The 21960-nt window shown below is 53.3% G+C and overlaps 1 protein-coding gene across 3 annotated transcripts in view; it reads right to left on the reverse strand.

Moving 5' to 3' along the window:
* RADIL (Rap associating with DIL domain) overlaps positions 1-21677 on the reverse strand; it is a 103285-nt gene extending 81608 nt beyond the window's left edge. The window contains exons 1-4 of one of the 3 annotated variants that reach the window (XM_032459955.1): positions 16797-17141; positions 12583-12733; positions 3893-3974; positions 2184-2344 (exon numbers count right to left, since the gene is read on the reverse strand). In XM_032459955.1, the coding sequence (XP_032315846.1) occupies positions 2184-2344; positions 3893-3974; positions 12583-12733; positions 16797-16980 (578 nt within the window). In that variant the 5' untranslated portion in view covers positions 16981-17141. Of the gene's footprint in view, positions 1-2183; positions 2345-3892; positions 3975-12582; positions 12734-16796; positions 17145-21509 lie in introns of those variants that run through there. The other 2 variants (XM_032459956.1, XM_032459953.1) reach the window with 2 other exon arrangements.
* Between the last annotated feature and the right edge of the window lie 283 nt (positions 21678-21960).

The raw sequence follows: 21960 nt of genomic DNA on the forward strand, positions 1-21960 counted from the left end.
AAACACGGAAAATTAAATGCTTATTTATTCTATTCACCTTTCCTTAAAAAAAATAAGAGCAAAACCAACAAATCTCGGTGCTCCCTGAAGACCCTCTGCGCTCCAGCATTCTGGTTCAGGTCCAGGCTCCGGAGCCAGAAGACCTGGGTTCCAGTCCAGCCCTACCAGGTGGAGACCACGACCTTGAACAAGTCACCACCCTCCTGAGCCTCAGTTCCCTGGTCTGCGGAACAGGAGGGCACCAACAACCCCGCACGCACGGCCGGGAGGACTCGGCGAGCCAGGCCTCAGCACAGCACACAGCGGCCAGTGCTCATCAGCATCGGCCTGCTCCTGCTACGACCTCACCTTGAAGGGCAAGTTACAGTCCTCGGGTCCTCAGTACGTCTGAGCAGGGCGGCAGCCAGCCGTCACAACAGCCCCGAGGGGCCCCACCTGCTGGAATTCACACCCCTGTGCGGCCCCCACCCCCCAGCGAGGTGGGCAAGTACATGGAATCAGCAGGTGGGGGCGGAGATGATGGCGTGTGGTTTCAGAGGCCAGAGCATAAACCATATGACAACCTCTGCCTTGTTCTCTGGGATCACAGGCTTTGGGGGGAATGAGCCATGTGGCCGTGGAGAGGTCCACGTGAGGACTTTGCACCCCCTAAACCCCAGCACCCACTTGCCAGCCCTGTGAGGGAGCCGCCTCAGAAGTGGCTTCTCCAGCTCTGTCAAGCCTTCAGGGGCCGGCGGCCCCAGCCAGCATCCTGACTGCATCGGGAGCCTTGAGCCAGAACCACACAGCTAAGCTCCCGAGGGAGACTGGGGCCCAGAGGCACATGGGGAGGAAGGCTGCGAAGAGAGGCGGAGGTTAGAGTGATGCGGCCGCAAGCCAGGGAACCGTGGGAACTGCCAGAAGCTGGAAGAGGCGGGAAAGAGCCTCCCCTAGGGGCACGGCCCTGCTGACACCCTGATCCCGGACCTCTGCCCTCTGAAACTATGAGAGATTAAGTTCCTGTTGTTTCAAGCCACCCAGAGTGTGGTAATTCATCATGGCAGCCACAAGACACCCATCCAGCAGGTTCAAGCAGGACCCACGGAGAGAAAAGAATGGGGACGGGAGGGGGTGGGACACAGCAGAGTCACGGGGCTTCTGGGGACAAGAGGGGCCTTGGACGTGGGGACCAGTGGTCACTGAAGCTGCTGCAATGGACCAGGCTGCCCCTGACTGTGCGCGGGGGCCCTGGAATCCAGGAATCAGCCCTGGCTTGGACAAGACCAACTCCGTGACCTGGAGCGAGTCCCATCACCATCCGAGTTCAGTGTCATCACCCACAAGTCAGGGATTCCACAAGCTGCCACGTGGACGAGCCGATGCAAGGGGCCGATGCGAGGAGCCCGTCACGCAAGGAAGAAGCATCCCAAGGGTCCACCAGCGGACGAATGGATAAAGCGCGGTCCCTCCACACAACGGAATACGGTTCAGCCTTGAAAAGGCGGGGAATTCTGACACCTGCTACAACGTGGATGAACCCTGAGGACACTGTGCTCACAAAAGGATAAATATTATACGGCTCCACTTACAGGGGGCACACAGAGCAGTCAAATTCACAGACACTGGGGAGTTAGTGCTTAATGAGGACAGAGTTTCAGTCTGGGAAGATGGAAATCTGTGGACAGACGGTGGTGATGGCTGCACAACAGTGTGAACGTACTTAATGCCACTGAACTGAACACTTAGAAATGGTGAAGATGGAAACTTTTGTGTCATGTGTATTTACCACGATTTTTTAAAAATTAAAAACACAACAAATCAAAATTAAAATCCAGGATTCTAATGGCAGAATTATTGGACCGATCAGGAGTGACATCTGCAGAGCGCACAGCACCCAGGGTGCCCAGAGGGGGAGATTAGTAGAATGGTTATGAGGGTCCCTGATAATGAGCCTGGGAGGGAGGGGCCTGCCCCTCGGCCGCTCAGAGGCGAGCAAATGAGGATCACATGGGTGGCCCGCCCAGGTGGGACTCAACTCCGTCTGCCAGAGGCAAAGATGGCACAAGGGTCTTCAGTCCTGGGTCCCTCCTGGCTCAGCCAAGTGTGCCCAGAAGCGTCCTGCCTCACCCTCGGCCCGCCGTGGGCTCCGGCCCCTGGTCACCCTGCCGGGCACGCGCCTCTTCCCTCGGGCTGGACGCAGGTACCTGAGGTGGCTCTTCTTCCAGGAGATGGTGTGGAACACGGTGGACACCACAAAGAGCCCACAGAGGCCGAGGCCGTAGATCCAGGCAGAGATGGTCTCCCAGTCATCGTCCGACAGAAAGTAGAGGTTGGAGCTGCCAAGGATGCTGGGGATGATCCAGAGCTGGAAGAGGGGCAGAGGGGCTGCCAGACCGCCTCGGAGTGGGGTCCGGGCGTGTACCGCGCCCTGAGCAACCCGAGCCTCTTACCCAGATCTGCAGGTCTGACAGAACTTCCCAGATGGAGGGAAGGTTCCAGACCCGCCCTGTGTGACAGAACTTCCCAGATGGAGGGAAGGTTCCAGACCCGCCCTGTGTGACAGAACTTCCCAGATGGAGGGAAGGTTCCAGACCCGCCCTGTGTGACAGAACTTCCCAGATGGAGGGAAGGTTCTAGACCCGCCCTGTGTGACAGAACTTCCCAGATGGAGGGAAGGTTCCAGACCCGCCCTGTGTGACAGAACTTCCCAGATGGAGGGAAGGTTCTAGACCCACCCTGTGTGACAGAACTTCCCAGATGGAGGGAAGGTTCTAGACCCACCCTGTGTGACAGAACTTCCCAGATGGAGGGAAGGTTCCAGACCCGCCCTGTTCAGCAGAACTTCCCACGACAGCAGAAACATTCTAGACTTGCACTGTCCAATATGGGAGCCGCTAGGCACATGGAGTTACTGAGCACTTGAAATGTGACTTGTACCACTGAGGACCTGAAGTTTTCATTTTATTTCATTGTAATTGATTTCAATTTCAATTCCAACAGCTGCACAAGGCCAGTGGCTACCATACTGGACAGCATAGCTCTAGAGGATGCAGTGGGAAAATGGAAAACCAAATCTTCTGTCTTCAAGAAGCATCTCTGGCCACTGCCGCCACCCTCTGTGTCCTCTGATGCCCTGATCTCAAGATCCCCAGGCAGGCCAGGCTGCTTCATGCCGCTGCGTTGCTGCACATGTGGTTCTCTCTGAAGAATACGTCCCTCCCACCATGTCTACTTGAAAACCCCCCACTCTGCAAATCGTGGTTTATCCAGTGTTCCCCCTGAGAAATCTCAGAACTCTGCAAAGCACCGGGGGCAGGAGGCCCCTGGAAGGGTCTGCCCAATTCTGGGTGTTAGGGGTATGTTTTCTAGAGAGAGAGGCTCCAGCAGCTCCAGCCAACAGAACCGTAATGCAGGTGGCACAGGTGATGGCAGGTTTCCTAGCAGTCACGTTTGTAAAAAGGAAAATTAAATGGGTGACACTAATTTTTACAACATATTTTGTTTAGCCCAATAGATCCAAAATATCATTTCAACTAGTAATTAATATACAAATTATTAAGGAGAGTTTTACATTCTTTTTTCACACTAAGTCTTCAAAAGCTGGGGCGTATTTTACACTCGCAGCACACCTCAGTTCAGATGAGTCGCATTTCAATTGCACGAGGCCAGTGGCTACCAAGCTGGACAACGTAAGTCTACATCTTAAAGCAAAAGAGAGGCACGCTCAGGGCCGCTGTCTTCCCTCGAGGTCCCACTCACTCCTCCTAGGGCCACGGAAGGCTTGAGGAACAGGCCGCTTGGGACATCGCCGTGGAATGGAGACCCTGAATCTCTCCACGGGCAAAGAAGCTGCCTCCCCGACCCCCACCCGGAAGTGTCCCCCTCAGCTCTCAGCCCCTCAAGGCCGACTCACAGCATGGGTGGCGCAGTTGGCGGCATGTTCGTACTCCGTGGGCTGGTACCTCTTGTGGGCGGGGACTCGGTGGTTCATAAACCTGGAAGGAGACACAGTTCCTGGAAGCTTGGCCGGGAAGCCGGGAGCCGCGCTAGTCACAGAATTCCCAGGAGGCCTGAAGACCTCGGCCCCCTGCTGGTGATGGGGGGGGTCCTCTTTCCCTCCCCTCCCGTTTCCCGCCTCTTCTTCCCTCCCTCCCTCACACCTTCTCCCTCTAGTACACTTCTCCTGGACTACCCACACTTTGTGCCTAATCCCCAAAGTGCTTCGCTAAATACTGGGCTGCAGCATCCTCTTCACTTCCTGTTGTCAATTTTCTTTACGCAAAACTGACGCACAGTATAGCTCCCCAGGGAACAGCCTGATGGGTCTTACACAGGTGCACGCCCACGGGACCACCGCCCAGAGGGGCTGGAGCTCCTTGGGCTTCTGGCCTCCAGAACCGCGCGAGACCAAATTTCTGTTGTTTCGGGGCACTAAGTGTGTGTTCACTGGTTACACTGCCCTGGACACACTACCACAGGTACACACAGTGTAAACTTCGATGGATTCTGCCCAAAAGCCCCCAAAAGAGGCTGTGCTAATTTACAGTCCCTCCAGCTGGGCAGGGGGGTGGGGGTGGGGGTCAGAGGTCCATTGTGAAGGGGCGTGGCGGACACCCTTCCCCCGGGGGGGAAACCGCCAAGTCCCCCCCACCTGCTGAGGGGCTGCCCTCTCCTCTGTCCCTTTAACAAACACCAACAAGCCACCGGTGGTGCCAGCCACTGGGGTCCAAGGGTGATGTCACGGTTGCCATGGCGACCCAGGGTGGACGGTTATTTATTTATTTCTGGGCTCCACAAAACTCTCCTTGTCTCCCACCCAAGCTGCAGCTACTTTGAATAGGGCAAGAGAGAGAGAGAGAGGGGCCAGGGGGACAGGGCCCGGGGCCAGGAGCAAACACCCAAGAAACAGAGTTCCCACAGCCCTCAAGAACCAAGAACTTTTTCTTTAACTCCTTGTGGCCTCCTTTCTGTCTTCATGAACCTCTAGGCAGGCATTTGATGAGGACAATGAATTCGTTGTTTCCGTTTCAATTTGCCTTTCAATTTACGCTCAGTAAACTTTCCCTTTTTCCACTACAGCTTTTTACGAGTCTTGGCAAACGGAGAGTTGGGTAACCACCACCACAAGCAAGATCAAGAACAGGTCCATCACCCACCCCAAGCCCCGAAGCGCGCACCTGCCGCCTGTACCCAGTCCCTCCCGCAGCCCCATGACCGCCGCTCTGTCCCCGTCCCTGCAGCTTTGCCTGTCCAGGAAGGTCATATACACGGGGTCACACTGCAGCCCTGCAGATCTTTTTATTTTAATATCTAAAGAGGATTGATTGTATAAAGTCAAAGTGTATTCTTTGGGGGGTTAATTAGGTTTATTTATTTATTTGTTTAAAAGGAGGGACTGGGGATTGAACCCAGGACCTCGTGCATGCTAAGCACGCACCCTGCCCCTGAGCTGCACCCTCCCCACCTCAAAATGTATCCTTAGGTGAAAAGAAACTGTGCTTTGAATGCCAAACAGGGATTCACTTATTTTCTACTGAAAACGTATCTAAGGCAAACCTGGTTTATATGAGAAGAAACTGAGTTCTCCTAACATTACCATTCTTGGCCATCATCTCAACCTTTCCAGCCTTTTTTTTTTTTTCCCTGGTCTTCTGAGTTTGGCTTTTTTCTCTCAGCTTAATGCATGTGAGATCCATCCATGCTGCTGCCTGGACCAGTGGTTCCTTCCTTCTCATTGGTGGGAACCAGTCCAGTGTACAAGATGTATAATGGCTTGTTTACCCATTCCCCAGGAGAGGCACAAGGGAATGATTTTTGACAGCTGAAATGCAGAGATGAAATTTAGGATGTTCTGGACCAGAGCTGGCAGTCAGCTAGGCAGCTTGCAAGACAGTGGGAAATTTCTCTTAAAAGGGTCGGCATTTCTAGCAGGTTGCCGCTGGCTCAACTTATGGAGGGAAGTGGGCCTTCTGCTCCTCTCAGGAGAACAGAATCCCCATTCTGTGGCCAACCCTTGCCACTCAGATGACCACGTTTAGTGGCCACGACACTGGATGGGGGTGCGGTGGGCAACTCCACGTGGAGGGCTCCCAAACTGAGCTGGGAGGGAGATTAGGACAGAAAGTTGACTCTCCTCCTGAACTGGAGGGGGCAGGCCTCGGGAGTCAGGCAGAGTGGGGTGGAAAATCCCTGCCTGGTCCCTTAGCTGCTGTGTGACACAGGGGAAATGCCTTAACGTCTCTGGGCTGCAGCTTCCTTGTGTGTAAAAGGAGACTGTAGCCGTAGCCTGCAGGCATCAGGAGACAGTACGGCTCCAGAGCCCATGCGGGCACCTGGCACACGGCGGTGCTCAGAGAGTGGGTGTCCTCGCCTCTCCCCGGGAAGCTCCCCCGGGAGCCCAGGCACCGTTTTCTTACTGGTGCGCACTTTGCAGGGAAGTTCAGGTACTTCCCTCAACATCCCTGCAAAGTAGTTACGAATAATCCAATTTGAAGATGAGACTCACAAGAGGTCAGGCCAGTGTTTCTCAATCTTGGCCACACATTAAGAACCACCCAGGAAATGGATGGATGGATGAATAAAGCAGCCCAACCATACAGCGGAATATTATTCAGCCATAACGTCTGCCACCATCAGGATAAGCCTCAGACACACAATGCTCAGTGAAAGAAGCCAGACGCGGAAGGTCCCGTGTTGTGTAGTCCCACTTATATGAAATGTCCAGAGCAGGCAAACTCATAGAGGCAGAGAGCAGATTAGGGGTCTCCAGGGGCTGGGGGTGGGGGGAGAAGCTGCTTAATGGGTACAGGGGTTCCTTTCAGGGTGGTGGGAACGTTTACTGAATAGAGGTGGCGGTGGCACAACACTGTGAATGTACTAAATGCCGTTGGACAGTTCACTTTAAAATAGCTGATTTTTGTCATGTCAGTTTCTTGGCAATTTTTAAATGCCAAGTAAAAGGATCACCTGGGAAGCTTTTAAATCTGCCGATGCCCAGGCTACGCGCTCGACCAAACAGGCTGGACTCTCTGGGGCTGGGACCCAGGCATCGGTAATTCTAAAGTTCCCTGGTGAGAAGCACAGAGTTAGATTCATTAAAAACCTGGCTTGTGACTAAAAGTCACAGAGAGCGGGACGAACACTAGTCACGGGAATTAACTTGAATGCTTAACAACAGAAGAATGGTAAACGCAGAAAAAGAGGCCAGAGGAAATCAAGAGGGATGGACGGATTTGGGGGTGCTGGTCACGGATGTCTTCCTCTCCTCATTTTTTAAGTTCCAGGACTGGGTGGAAGATAATTTGACCTATCGTGTTTGAATTTTTATAAGATGATATTCAGGTTTTACTTGTATAACTGAAAATCAGCCTTTAAACCTGTATAATGACGTGGGAAGTATGTGGCATAACGCATCTGGTCATCCTCTCCAGGAGGACTGGTTATGGATCTGGAAGCAAAGGAAGAGATGGGACAGAGCCCTTTCCCAGACCCTGAAACCAGCACTTCATTGGCCAGTGGTCAGAGCGGCCCCGGCCACAAGTCATTCATGATCCCCAGTCCCCCTGGACCCTGGCTTTGTCAGTCCCTCCCACGTTGGAAAGTTCACACTAAGACTTTCAGGTCCCCGAGACTCCTACGTCCCACCACCCAAGGCAATGCCCTGGAGGACTAAAAGCATTAATGCCTGTGCCAAGGCCAAGAACAAAAATGCCAGGCGGCCTCTGCGTGGGCTAGAAGACTCTGTGTTCCAGGGGATTTACTTCCTTTGTCTCCCATCCCTGACTCAGTCCCTACAGTCTCCCCCCACCCCAGGAAAGCGCTCCCCATGGCCCACAGTCATCATGCCTCTGGACCTTCCACACGCTGTTCCTTCTGCTTAAAAGTCCCTTTCCCTCTTCTCCACCTGGTAAACTCCTATTCAGCCTTCAGAGCCCAGGTCAAATGGCCCCCTGGCACTGAAAAATCTTCCTCAATCCCCACCTTCATACGCCATCCAGACAGGGTTGTAAGTTGCTTTCTCTCACCTCCGGGCCACTGCTCAAGTTGCCTGCTGGGAACCTCCTTCCCTCCTTTCTCTTCCTGGGGCACTCCTAGGCAGAGAGAGTGGCTCTTCCCTTTGGACTCCCACAGCTGCCTGTGCAACCTCTATCATAGCACAGATGATATATATTTGGGTGCTTCTGGGTCTGCCTTGGCCCAAAGACTGCAAACCTGGGGACTGGCCCTGATTCATCTTCGTCTTCCTGGTATCAACACAGAGCCTACAGGAAACAGGTGATGCCTGGCAAATAACCAGTCATTTATTAAGTCATTCAGACTCCAGGTAGCAAGTCAGCAACAGTCTCAGTCTTTCAAAACCTTCAGAAACTTTGGAATAGACAGACTCCTGAGACATAGGTCTACGCAGCCAGTACCTCGGCTGCCCACGGTCACATGATTCCAGGGACGGGGCCAGTTTGCCGTTTTAGAAAAGTGGGAAGTGTGAAAGGAAACCCCCACGGGGCGCCCGGGGAGGAGGGAAATATTACTTCTTTTCTTTGTTTCTGTGCTGCCTGACTGGCTACCGTATTCATTTACTGCTTCAATAATTTTGTTAAAATCTTCTAAAACAAAATGTTTCAAACATGTAAGTCTACATCGGAAATCAATCTCCCAGACCAGGCATTCGTCCTCCAACCTACAGCATTACAGCTGGGAGAGGGGAGGGGCTGGTCCCCAAGAGAGTTCTGGAAGCCACCCAACTGTCCATCCAGAGTATTATGGAAATGCGCTGCGGAGGGTCCCCCACGGACCGAGGCAGCAGAGAGAACCAGTGAGCACACACTGCCTCAGAGACACGGGGCATCACGTTCATGGCGTCAAACAACAGGATACACTCTCCGATTCTACTTTATAAACTTTGAGAATCAGCAACAGGAGTCGTTGAGGATAAAAGCTGGGACAGTGGTAACCTTTGGGAGCACGGGCCAGTGACTAGGGGCCATGAGGGGTCTCTGGCGACTGGTGACATTGAGTGACTTGATCTGGGTGCTGATCCCGTAGGCGCGTTCAGATTTCCAGCCATAATGGCAAGACACACACTTTCCTGGACATCATATTTCAGTAAAAGTTTTAAAGATGGAGTGGCCCCAGGCTCCTACTGACCAGGTCTGGGAGGGGTCTGGAAAAGGTGTGCTTTCTAAACCATAGCCCTGGGGTCTCTCCAGGCAGCCCCAGGTAGGGCATAAGCTTGCCCTGTCCCCACCGCTGCCTCCCTTTGGGCCTGGGCTGAACGCACCCCAGGTGTTCACCCTCGCCTCCAGCTCCCCAGCCTCAGAGCTTCTATAGTTTCTCCCTGTCCTTCTGACCTGGGCCCTGCCAGAGTCTGTAGCCCCCGGAGAGAAGCAGGCCTCCTCTCCCAGATGAGCGCAGACACAGGGAAACTGCAGAGGCCGCCCCTGCTGGGCTGGGCTTGTGCCTGGCGGTGGCAGCCCCGAATCCCTGGGGCAGAGGACTAAAGATATTTGTCCAGGAGACAAAGGGGGGTCTGTCTGTCTGTCCCACAGGGGCAAGGGCAGCCCAGGCCAGAGCTGGCCCGGGGCCGTCAGAGTCTCTCCCTTTCTCCAGCTTGGCCCCGGGCGACTTCTTTGTGTCCATTCATGAATTCACAGCTCCTCCCGGACAGCAGACAGCATTTTGGCTCAGTCTTTGGGAAACAGAGTAGGGGAGAAACAGTCCATGGGCCGGTGCCAGCTCGGAATTGTTGTGAGATCAAAATCCCAGGGGGGAGAGAGCCGGAACAGGAGGGGAAGGCGAGGGAGCTGGGAGGAGAGGGAGCAGGGGGAGAAGGGCTGAGGTCTCTGGCAGAGAACACGTGGCATTCCACATGAGTGGCGCCCCCCCCCGAGGTGTGATCCTAGTGGTGCTTGCCTGACACAGCTGGGGCCAGACCCCAGCCCTGCACCCCCTGCTCTGCTCCCTGGGGAATCTCCTCCCCTCTGGGATAATGAGGGTCCATGCTTCTGAAGCAGGGACCACCCCATCCTCCCTGCTTAACCGGAAGCTCCCAGAAGGTAACAGGTGATGAGATGCCACGGGAACCCAGACCTCTCGAACCAGAACCCGGGGTGGGGCCCCCACCTCCACAATCTTTGTAACGAGGGGCTGATGCCAGCCCGAGTGGTTGCCCCGCTGCCTCAATGCTGTGGGTGCCCGTCCCCCATCTCAGCATATCCAGACCCCGAGCCCGCAGCTCTGATCTGGGGGATTTGCGCTGCAACTGCAGGAGCCCAAGAGTCACTGCTCCGAGGAATCAGCCTCCATCAGTGACTCACAGGGCACAGATGGACACCCCAGCTCCTCTGCCCTCAGTGGAGATAACTTCCGCCCCGTTGCACACTGTCTCCCAAGAAGAATTAAGCTCTGGGCGCCCACAGAGCAACCTGGCCCTTCACAGACCCTTTAGTGGCTGTGCGCCCTTCCTGTTCTCACTTCCGCTCTCTCCCATTGCTGTATCTTGGGGGCTCCTCCCAAACACACCACTCGCCGTTGCACCTTGTTTTGGGGTCCGCTTCTGGGGAAACCCACACTAAGGCAGAATCTGGCAGCTAAGGATAGAGCCCCGCAGGCGCCAGCCCCCAGCGCACCGGGCAAGAAGCAGCACTGCTCTGAATTATTCCAGTCCCAGCTGAGGATGCTGCCAACCCCAGCAGGCCGGGTGGCACAGCACTTCACAGTTTGCAAGGCTCACTCACACCCGCCCTGGCTTCTACCACCTCTGGAAGGGACAGGCCACCACCCCGTCCGCCCTTGCACTCTAAACCCAGGTCGCTGTGGGCTCCCTGCCCCTTCCCATCTCCGCGGTTTTCCCCTCCCTGAAACCATGGTAGGATTACGATCCTGAACATTTCCTTCTCCTCTCAGGGGCCACACCCAGAACACGCAGTCTAAGAGGTCCGTCCCAAACTGGAATCCACTGGGAGGAACTTTAAGAAAATCAGTAAATATGGTCTCTCTCCACCCCCTCAACACCCCCACACCCCGGGTAACTTTAGCCCTTGGTTCTCCCTCCGTAGAGAGTCAAAGCAGCTCTAACTCCAGAGATGAGGGGGACACTTTCGACAGCCCATCTTCCTGCCAGAGAGCCAGGGCTCCCGGGAGTGGCCGATCCTTTCACAGCAAAGCATTTTCTCCGTGCTCCTACTCCTCCCTGGGAAAGGGGGGGCCGCCCCAGGGCCCGTGGAACATGGCAGAGGCCTTGGAATGTCCCATCCCCGCCAACACAGGGCCACATGACCGGCACAGCCCAGCCCTGCCCACAGCCAAGCGTCCAGGGTGCCAGCCTACAACAGGGTGGAGCCAGGGCAGTTCCATAGCAGAGGGCTCTGGGATCCACCGAAGTGGGTTTCCAGCCCAGCTCCATCCCCGAGGACCAGGATTCAGGCATCAACTCCTGAGCAAGGCAGCTGCCTTCAGGGAGAAACAGATTTCCCCAGAGACCTACAGCTTTCTGCAGCAAAACGCACATACGTGCATACACACACGAACACACACACAAACCCGCCCCCACCGCCACGCACACACACTGTGCACACAACCCTAGGAGCTTCACTGAGCCCAAAACACCATCCACACATCCTAATAATATCTCCACTATGAACAGGGAGCGAGCCATTCCTTCCTCTGAGGCCCTCCTTTGAAAGAAATGAGCCTTGGTTTTTGTCTCACGTCATCGTGAAGACCCCACCACCGTGGCAGACGAAGAGCAGACACGTGCGGGGGTAAGGGTCTTCTTCCTTAAGAGGCTCCTGAAAATCACAAAACTGCAACCGTGATGCAATCATTGATTCAGACAAGGGCAACCCACGGATACGGAGAAGGCTGGTGAGAGGTTGCTGAGCAACGGGACAGTCACATCCAGGGGGCCCAGCGTCACTGCGCAGGCCCGAGACCAACCTCGGCATCACCAGAACGGGACCGTCAGATGTTCCGTGCCTCCCGCGGGGGATGCAAGGCCACGTGCCTTGCCTTTCTTGCCAAGGACGTCGACCCTGAAGGTAATCCGCCTCTGCAGCTGTGCGGGCTACTCGGGCAGCCATGGGCCAGGGGTGGGTAAGTCAATGTAAACTCACCAAAACTAGACAAAGTGGACAGTTCAGCTGCTCCATCACACAAGCCGCACATCACACACTCAGCAGCGCGAGGAGGTATTGCCCGCGCTGCCAGGTGTGCGGGTCCGGTGGGTCCAGAAGCAGCCCTCACCCATTAGAGGCGTGGACTGGAGCAGCATCCGCAGGGGTCTGTCTTCAACTGCGTCCTCCCCTCCCGTGCACCTGCCAGCTTCCCTGAAGAACTCCCACTAATCTTTAAGGACCCACCCAAATGCCCCAATCTCTCTGCAGCTTCTCCTGTCCTACAGTGGGTACTTGTGGTTTCTGCCTGTCCACCTGTATCCCCTACTTAATCAATGGCCCCGCTGTTGTTCCGGGTCACCCCTTCTCTGCTCTCACTCCATCGGGTTCAGGTGGAGCTGCACCCCATCCCTACCCCAAGCCACATCTGACTTCCAATCTCCAAGCTCCAAGAGAGGGCTTGTGATCTAGATCTCGCAGTCTTTCCCCTGACCTCAGCAACAGGTCTGAGAATGAGCATGCAATCCAAGCCAGGACAAGGAGACTCAATTCCAGGGCTACGGTGATCCTGAAGGATCCTGCAGGAAACTCTCCATAAGGGCTGTGAGCAGTCCAGAGAACGGAGCCACCACAGGAAACAGAGCCTGGAGATGGAGAGAGACAGCATGGTCCTTTTTGAGACCCTGGATCCAGCTGTACCTGAACCCACATACTTTTAATTTCTGAATACCAACATTTTTTCTTTTTTCCCCCTTTCACTTCCCCTGCTGACCCCTTCCTCTTTTTCCTTCCGTCTCTCTCTCTCTCAATTCAGTTCAAATTGAGGCTTCAGTTACTTATAATTGGAAGTCCCAAAGTTACCCTCAAAGCCCTCCTCACCCAGGCACTCAAGTAGAACCCATACCTACACTCCCAGAATGTTTATCACCAGTTCAATCATGCATTTGTTCACATATTGTTAGCAGCTGAGTCTGCCTCTGAAGTATGAGCTTTTGGAGGGGAGGGGGCAAGCTTTGCATACGACTCTCAGCAAGGTTTTGAATGGGTCAGTGAACCAACTAACCAACTGTGGGTGCCCAACCAGTGGACAAGTCTGGCATGCCCACCACATGCCAGACCATACTGACCCCTCAGGGCACACAGGGGGTCTGAACAGCCCTCAGCCCACTGCTGGTCCAAGCAGCCTGTGATCTGGCTGGGGAATGGCGAGCAAAGACACAGGACCTGTCTGCCCCTATGCTCCCCTGCTGGAGACTGGGACCTGGGACAAATCTGGAGGGCTGGGCTGAGTCTGGATGAATCTGAAGGTGCATTTCTGCACTGCTGCTGGAGTGGAGTTTCCGGACAAATCTCACTCCCTACATCCCCCTGCATATCTGTCAGCTCAGGTTTCCGGTCCAGGCAGAGGGCAATGAGACGAGACCTGCTGGTGCTGAAAGGACAGCTCCCCCAGCATCTGGTACAGCGGCAAGAGCCCCAGTCCTGCAGTACCGACCCATCATTTAATTGGCACCCACTGTTTACATGCATTAACATACCCGATCACACAGCCATTAAACAGAGGGGCCCCGGAACAGACTCAGGAAGTCTCTCACTCTCTCTCTCTTTTTTTCATCTTGCATAAGACTTTTATTGCTAACAAAGACCTAGAGCGCAGATCATTCAATTCAAACACCTCGCTGCGTAAGTTAGGAATTGACCACTGAGATAAAATGATAACATTCAGATAAAACAGACGTTGATTTGTCTAGCTCCTGCTGCTTTTCTCTGAGACAGCTGCTCCTCACCATTATGTCTTGGTCTGCACTAAACATCTTTAGTCTTTATTTCACCATTTCTAATCTGCAGTATAAATTATCAATTTGGTGTTTTGAGTGACTTCAAAACTCAAACTTTTGTTTTAAATATAAATTTTGGCATTCATCTTGTGTCTGTGAGGCAGAAGTCATTGTTTTTGGTGGGTGTGCCAATAACTTTTTTGTCCATCACAGAGCTGTAAGTACACTACCCTTCATTAAAGAACATGTCACACTTTGCCAGAACTTTCTGTGAAGCACTTTTAATGTGTTCTTTCTCTCTCCTTTTCAGGCACACCACAACGAAATACTTATATTTTCAGTTCAACCAAAATCTCCTGTAAGGTAAGTAACTTTTTACTTGGTACTTGGATTAGTTTTTGAGACTTTTAAAAATTTTGGGGGGGTAATTAGGTTTATTAATTCATTTATTTATTTTTAATGGAGATGCTGGGGATTGAACCCAGGACCTCATGCATGCTAGGCATGTGCTCTACCACTGAGCTATCCCCTCCCCCCTTACTTATTTATTTTTTAAAGGAGGTGCTGGGGACTGAACAATTCTCCTTCCCAGTTCTCTAGTATTCACCATGTGCTGTCCACTGCCAGGTAACACAGAGAAGATACACCTGCTCACTCCCCTGCCCCCAGGTTCACGGGAGAGATGGCCAAGGGAGCAAATCAAATACAGGGCAGGATGGAGACAGCAAGCAACAGGGATGACGGAACTGAGCTTATGAGGAAGCAGAAACTGTGAGGCAGCTGCAGGCAGGAGGCAGAGAAAAGCAACAGAGACGGGGCAAAGAATGGAGTGAACATTCCCGTGCCCTCCTCCGGAGAGTCACTGACTCGACGGCGCTGCAGGGGCAGAGGCTGCAGCTCCCGCCTGGCCTCCAGCCCCAAGTCCCGTGGAGCCCCCAGCGCACTAAACTCAGTGATGAGCTCAGGGGCCCTTCTGTCTAAGCAACTTCACATAGCCATGGTGGGCACTGTCCACACTCACACCTCTGTGGGCTGAGCCAGCACTCTGTGGTCAAGTCCAGTGGCCCTCCTGCTGCTCATCTGGCTATGGGTAGCTGGGACCCCCAGGGAAGGGGCTCCAGAGGTCTGGACCTCAGCTGGGCGTTCTGGCAGCTTGGGGATCTCTGCAGGGAGGGCTGGGTTCCCTGCAGGAAGGAACGGGCAAAATCTCAAACTTGAGGTCAGACAGATCTGAGTTTAGAGCTGGCTGTCCCTCTCACCTGCCATCGGACCAGCCTCATCTGTTAATATGGGGCTAATAATTCTTACCTGGCACGTGGTAGCTAGAGCAAAGTGTAGAACATATAAAATACTCGGGGAACAGCAGATAGCATTATTGTGGTAGCAATTAATAAGAAAAAAATTAGTGGCAAAGAGGCAGTCTGGGGCACTGGGGAATTCATCTACCCAATCTCGATCCACACTTCTTATTGCACCTACCTGGCCACATGATTGCTTTGCTTTTCTGTTGGCCAGGAGTGCCACATTGAGGCATCTGAGGCTCCCTCTGCTCACTGGGAAGAATGATTGCACTTTCCACAGTTGATTAGTGATGTCTGCCATAGGCACAAAGGGAGATTGGCACCAGGTGTGCTGTGTATCTGATAATCTGTTAGAGTGATATTCAGGCAGCACCACCCTTACACAGGAGGGACTCTGTCCCTAAGCCTGTCCTTTGGATCCATTGCTTCTCAAATGTTCCTGTGCACATGAATCACTGAAGGATTTTATGAAAATGAAGATTCTGACTCCATAGGTCTGGAGTGGAGCCCAAGATTCTGCACTTCTAACAAGTGCTAGATGATGCCAGCGCTTTCAAAGTGTGTAGTCTGCTGTGGATCAGAGTTTAGAGGGTCCTGCTCTCACAGACACAGACAAGTAAGCTTGCTAAGGAGCCCTTGAGCACCTTGATCATGGGGGATCCAGCACTCATCCCTGGTAGTGTGAGCTGTCACTCTGGACATTCACTTTATGAATAACATGGGCAGGCCCCAGGCAAGTACTTCTCCACATCCCCTGTCCTTCATCCTTGGAACAAAAGATGGTTGCGTGTCCATGCAATGGAATATCATTCAGCCTTAGAAAGGAAGAAAATTCTGGCACCTGCTCCAACATGGATGAAACGAGGACATGATGCTCAGTGAAGTAAGACAGACAAAAAAGGACAAGTATTGTATGATTCCACTCACACGAGGTCCCTAGAGTAATCAAATCCAAAGAGACAGAAAGTATAAGAGTGGGTACCAAGGACTGGAGGAGGGGGAAATGGAGAGTTAGTGTGTAACCGGGACAGAGTTTCAGTTTGGGAAGATGAAAAAGTCCTGGAGACGGATGGTGGTGATAAATGCACAACAAGGTGAATGTACTTAACTGAAGGGTACCCTTAAAAATGGTTCAAACAGTAAAATTGACATTATGCATATTTTGCCACACTTTTTTAAAAAACTTTGCATGCAAATGCTGTGAAGGTTTGTGGGTGATGCCACTGCTGGTACTGGAAACAAGGAGGATGTGAGCAGCAGAAGCTCTTAGATAAGAGAAAAGACAAATTACAGTCAGCCCTCGGTATTCATGGGCTCCCCATCCCCCATATTCAACCAACCGCGGGCAGAAAATAGTACCAATCCGCAGAACCCGCGAATGCAGAACCCGCGAATACGGGGGACCAACTTAAAGGGATGTAAGCATCCGTGGATTTTGGAATCCGTGGGAGTCCTGAGACCAATCCTTCCCGGGGCACCAAGGGATGACTGGAGTTCACCTGGGAAAGCCTTCCTCTCAAGGGAGCATGAACGCCATAGGCGCATGCCCAAAAAAGGGTCACAGTCCAGGCATCCCACGCATCTTTGTTGCTCTTCCTCTTCCAGTTTCAGGTTTCAAAGACACTCACGAATTGCCTTGGAATTCCCAGCAGGTGCACGTGGCAGCCGAGGAACATGTGAAACATTAATGATTTCACATGACTCCTGAACTTGAATGTGTGCAGGACTAGACGTAACTTGCCTCAGACAAGAGTCTTGTTCTTCACTTTGGCAACTAGGTGGACACCGAACTCTAGAAGTGAGCAGTTTCATTTTCCTAAAATATGTTTCAATTATATTTCCCAAAAAAATCAAATAAAATATTTCAGCTTGACTGACATACTTTTTGACTTCAAAATTTTATACTTATTAATCTTAATTTATATTTCACCTTTGACATTTCATAGAAATTTTTGAAGATTTTAGGATTAAAAATTATTTAAACTTTTTTCGGTTTCTTACCTTTGGTTTAATTTATATTTGGTGCAGGGTTATATTATATCATTCACTTTAATCCTTTAGACTAGTGCTCCCCGAGACAAATTTCTGCAGTGAAGGAAATGTTACGTCTGTGTCACCCATGCAGTAGCCACTGGCCCTAAGTGGCTACCAAATGCTTGAAATGTGGTTAGTGAGAAGAACAAGCTCTTTAATTTCATTTTACTTTAATGAACTTAAATTTACTTTTAAACAGCTGCAGGTGGCTAGTGCTACAGTCCTTGACAGAACACCAGATTATTACTGTCAGTAGAACCCAAATTTAAGTGAAAATCTTGACTAGAAATAACCATGATTTTGCTGCAATGAAGTCAAGAAAAATAAATCATATGACATGCATAATAATGGATAAACTGTATGTGTCTTTATTGTATCACTCATCCAAGCATCACTACCCAGCAGCAAATACCAAAAACACCTGTAAAAATTACCTAGCCTCAGCTGTCTCTGATACCGGCCAGCCTTCAATTTCACAGCGTTCAGTTTTATCCCTGTGGAGGTACACCTGTCAAGAAGGACAGAACCCACTTCATGGGAAAGCTTGTTAGCTTGATTTTTCACTTTCAACATCCAGACAATCGGCAGGTGGGCTTCCGAGCGGACATCACTCCAGCCCCACAACGTTTGGGGCGTGCTTGGCAGCGAATGAATGAAGGAGGCGGATGCACAGACGGTGTGTTCTGAGAGCCCTGCCAGTGCCCGCGAGGGCGTGGGCAGCAGGGAGGACTGGGAACGCTAGCCTGCGCGCCCGCTGGGGAGCGGGCGATCGTGTGAGGCGCGGTGTGACACGTCCTCTGCAGCCGTAGGTGACTGTGACTGTTATTATTCCTCACGATCATGTGGGAGGCAGAAAAGCAAAGCAGAGTCCAGACGAAGCCAGGTGTGAATCCCACCAATTGCTCTATGACCTCAGGCAAACCAAACAGCAATAAAAACTGCAGCTACTACCGGGATGACCAAGGATCAGAGGAGACGTTATATGTACGGGAAGCGCTTTGATTGCCAAAGCTGGGCACATGGTTGGGGGCATCTTCCTCAACTGCAAGAAGCCCTGTGCCGGCCTTTCCCACGGTAACCCAGCAGGACAGAAGTGCCCACCAACCCCGCCGGCCCACCCACCCCTTCCCCATCCATGCAGACACCTGCCGAAGTCAGAGACAGCTTTGCCAAGACCAAAGGGTTTCTCTGACAGCCCCATGGATCTCGAGAAACTTGCTTTTTACAAACTGCCTCCAGTCCTCTCTGGAAAGAGACAGACTGAATAACAACATAACTATGACATAAATAACCACCACTTTGGAGCACCAACTATATGCCAGGTACCATGCTCAGTGTTTCACATACATTATCTTAATCACCTTAAGAACCACAAACATTTATGAAACCGGCAACCATCAGAATTTCAGAGTTCCGGCCGGAGAAGGACCGGTGGCTCTGAAGGGATGTCAGGTAGCAGGACGGGGACCAAGACCTACAGAAGGCCTTCCAGGGCCACTGCGGGCCTCACTGCCCCCACCCAGCAGCCTCACTTACAAGGAGGAAAGCCAGGCTCAGTGAATGCCACCTGCCCAAGAGAAGCCAGCAAAGAGAAGGACACAGCACAAGCTCCTAGCAACTTCCACTTCCCAAGGACGCTGCCGTGGAAGGAGTGGGACCCCATCTTTGGCCTTCAGAGCAACTCCAAGTACCACAGCAAGAACTGCGCTGTGGGGGCAATCTCCGTGGGAGCCCTCAACCTGGTCATTGTAGTCTGGGCAGTCGGCGAGCATCACAGGGACCTGGTGACTCATGGGGCCAGGCCAACACCCAATGTCCATTGACAATGGACAGGTATGAGCTGCAGAGATGTAACTGTGGTGTTATTCACAGCAGGGGAGTCCAGAAAACACCCTGAGTGTCCCAAAGTGGGAAATAATAAATTAATGCAGGGCATGGTGATGAGATGGAATATTCAGCACGCGTTAAACTGAGGTTGCAAGCAATTATGAAAGACAAGGGAGACTAGCCACATGTGGTTATTGAGCGCTTAAAATACAGCTAGTCCAAATTGAGATGGGTTGTAAGTACAAGATACACCAGATTTTGAAGATCTGTGGTGGAAAAAAATCGTAAAATATCTCAAGAACAACTTGTTTAGATTGATTGTGTTGTTTGCGGGGGGGGGGGGATTAGGTTTGTTTATTTATTTATTTATTTATTTAAATGGAGGTACTGGGAATTGAACCCAGGACCTCGTGTATGCTAAGCATGTGCTCTACCACTGAGCTATACCCTCCCCCTAGATTGTGTATTAAAAAGAACACTTTGGATATAAAGGGTTAACTAAAATATACTCTTATAATTAATTTCACTTTTTTTTTTTACCTTTTTATGACAATGAGATGGGAAATTAGCCACACATTAAGCTTAATGGCTACTAGAAAATTTAAAACAACTCCTGTGGCATGTATAGAACTGGATTATACTGTTAAGTTCACTCAATCGCAAAGCCCTGATTAAGGACCTCACTTGTGGACTGGACAGCAGTAAGGGTAACACGATGAGGAAGGGAACGGAAATAGTTCTAGTCAACCCACTCCATTTCCTCAATGGACTCATCACCCACAGACACGCCAGCAGCCCTAGCATGAAAGGAGGAACCCCAGGTCCAGCCCTCAGCCCAGCTGGAGACCTCTATTCCAGTTACGTCAAGGGCAGCACTGCTGTCCAAATCTAGAGATCATTTAGACCAAACCTCCTGTCTCACAGATCAACTGACAGAGGTCCAGAGAGGTTGAGACACCCACCCAAGATCACACAGCAGGTGTGGGTCGGAGCTCCTTCCCCGAGTGTCTGCATCTGTAGCCTCCAGACCCCAGCTTCTCCCTTCCCTTCAAGTGAACACTCCACCAACTCACATCTCACACCAGCACACAGGACTCTGGAGAACAGCCTTTGAAACACCCAGTGCCCATACCAGAGAAGACCTCGCTGATTTGTGCAGCCAGCCCCTCCTACCTTCCCACCAAGAGCAACTCCACCCTGTCCTTCCCACCAGCATCCCCTTTCCAGTGGGACTCTCCAACTTTATGAAGGAGACACAATGCCCCACCCCCAGGAAAGGGAGATGGGACTGGAGGAGAAGGGACCCAGTCCTCCCTCCCCACTTGCCCTGCACCGAAGCCATGCTCAGCCTCTGGGGTCAAGCTGTGCTGGTCCTGATGGGATCTTGCAGAGGTTTCATGGGACCAGGGACCTTCACGACCACCTGGAGACAATGAACCGTGTGGGCGTGGATAGCAAAAATGATGCCAACCCAGCTCGATTCACCACCTGCCCACCCCACCCAGGAGGCGAGGGGGAGGGGCAGGGCAGGGCGGCTGAAAGCCTCCCCTGCTGGGAACAGGGGACAGAAGCCCCGGGCCGGGCCGCACTCCAAGCAGGGCCTGTCCTCACCTAAGGCCCCCTGGGGGCTGAGGGGCGGGTCTAGCACAGGGTTTGCACACCCTCCTGCAGGCAAGCCCATCCCCACCCCAAATCTCAGAGAAACAACAGTTCCCTCTGCCATCTCCCCACCCAGCCCCTGAATTGGGACTCAAAGCGACGGGGGTTTGGCTTCCACTCAGCAATCTGAAATCACCACTTTAGAAGAAACTGAGGCTCAGAGAGGACCACAGACTTCACACTGTGAAAAGGCCAAGATGTACAGGCAGCTGTTCTGCTCCTGAGCCTCAGTTTCCCCACCCAAAAAGAGCACTGACCCATTCCTCCTGCTTTCTATGAGGGCTGTCAGGGGTAGTGCGGGGGTCAGGGTGGTGGCGGAAGGACAGAGGCGGTGCAGGGTGGGCAGAGGTGGTCAAGGGAGACAGGGGTGGTGCGGGGGGCACAGGGGGCGGTGTGGGCCAACGCCTTTTATCATTAACAAAAACGCCAGAGAGCGATGGAGCGATTATTCTGTTCTCGGCGCCGAGCAGAGTGCTTTCAAGGGATCATCTCACTTAATCCTCGCGGGGACCGCAGAGATGGGGACTCTATCCCTGCCTTACAGACCCGGACACTGAGGTTCAGAGAGGTGGAGAGACTCGCCTCGCGGCACCCAGCTAAGTCGGAGGCGCCGGGAACCCGCGCTACCCCCGGGTCCGGGGCGCAGAGCTGCGCGAGGAGGCTCCCACAAAGACCGCGACGTCTCGTGTCCGGTTTCTTCCGGCCGGGGACAAGGTCCATTTATCAACGCGAGTTCTCGGGGCGGCGCAGGGAGCCACCCTCGCCGCGCGGCCCCCGCCGCCGCCGCCCGCGCCCCGCGCCCGCGCGCCCCCGCCGCTCACCTCGCGTACTTCGTCTTCTGGAAATCCGGGAGCCGGTGAGCGAACATCGCGGCGGTTCCATCAGCCTCCAGCCGGGGGCTCAGGCCGCGGCAACTTGCAGAGACCGCGGGGCGGGAGCAGCAGGTCGGCGGGCGCGGGGCGGGGGCGGCCGGGGGCGCGCGGAGCCGGGCTGGAGCCGAGCCGGGAGCCGCCGACGCCAAATCCCGAGCAGATGGTGGCGGGCGGGGCGGGGGGGGGGGGCTCCGGGCCAATCGCCTGAGTCCCCGCGGCCCTGGCCCCCTCCCCGCGCGGGGCGGACCCCTCCTGGCCTCGCTGAGAGGACGGGGGCGCTGGGGAAGGATGGGGGCCTGGGCGGGGAAGGGGGCTTCCGAACGCAGCCCCCTTTTTCTTCCCTGGCCAGGCCCCCTCCTCCCGTAGTTTTTCCACCGAGAAGACGGCGTGTTAGACGGAG

The sequence above is a fragment of the Camelus ferus genome, chromosome 18 (assembly GCF_009834535.1).
Source record: "Camelus ferus isolate YT-003-E chromosome 18, BCGSAC_Cfer_1.0, whole genome shotgun sequence".
Lineage (NCBI taxonomy): Eukaryota > Metazoa > Chordata > Mammalia > Artiodactyla > Camelidae > Camelus > Camelus ferus.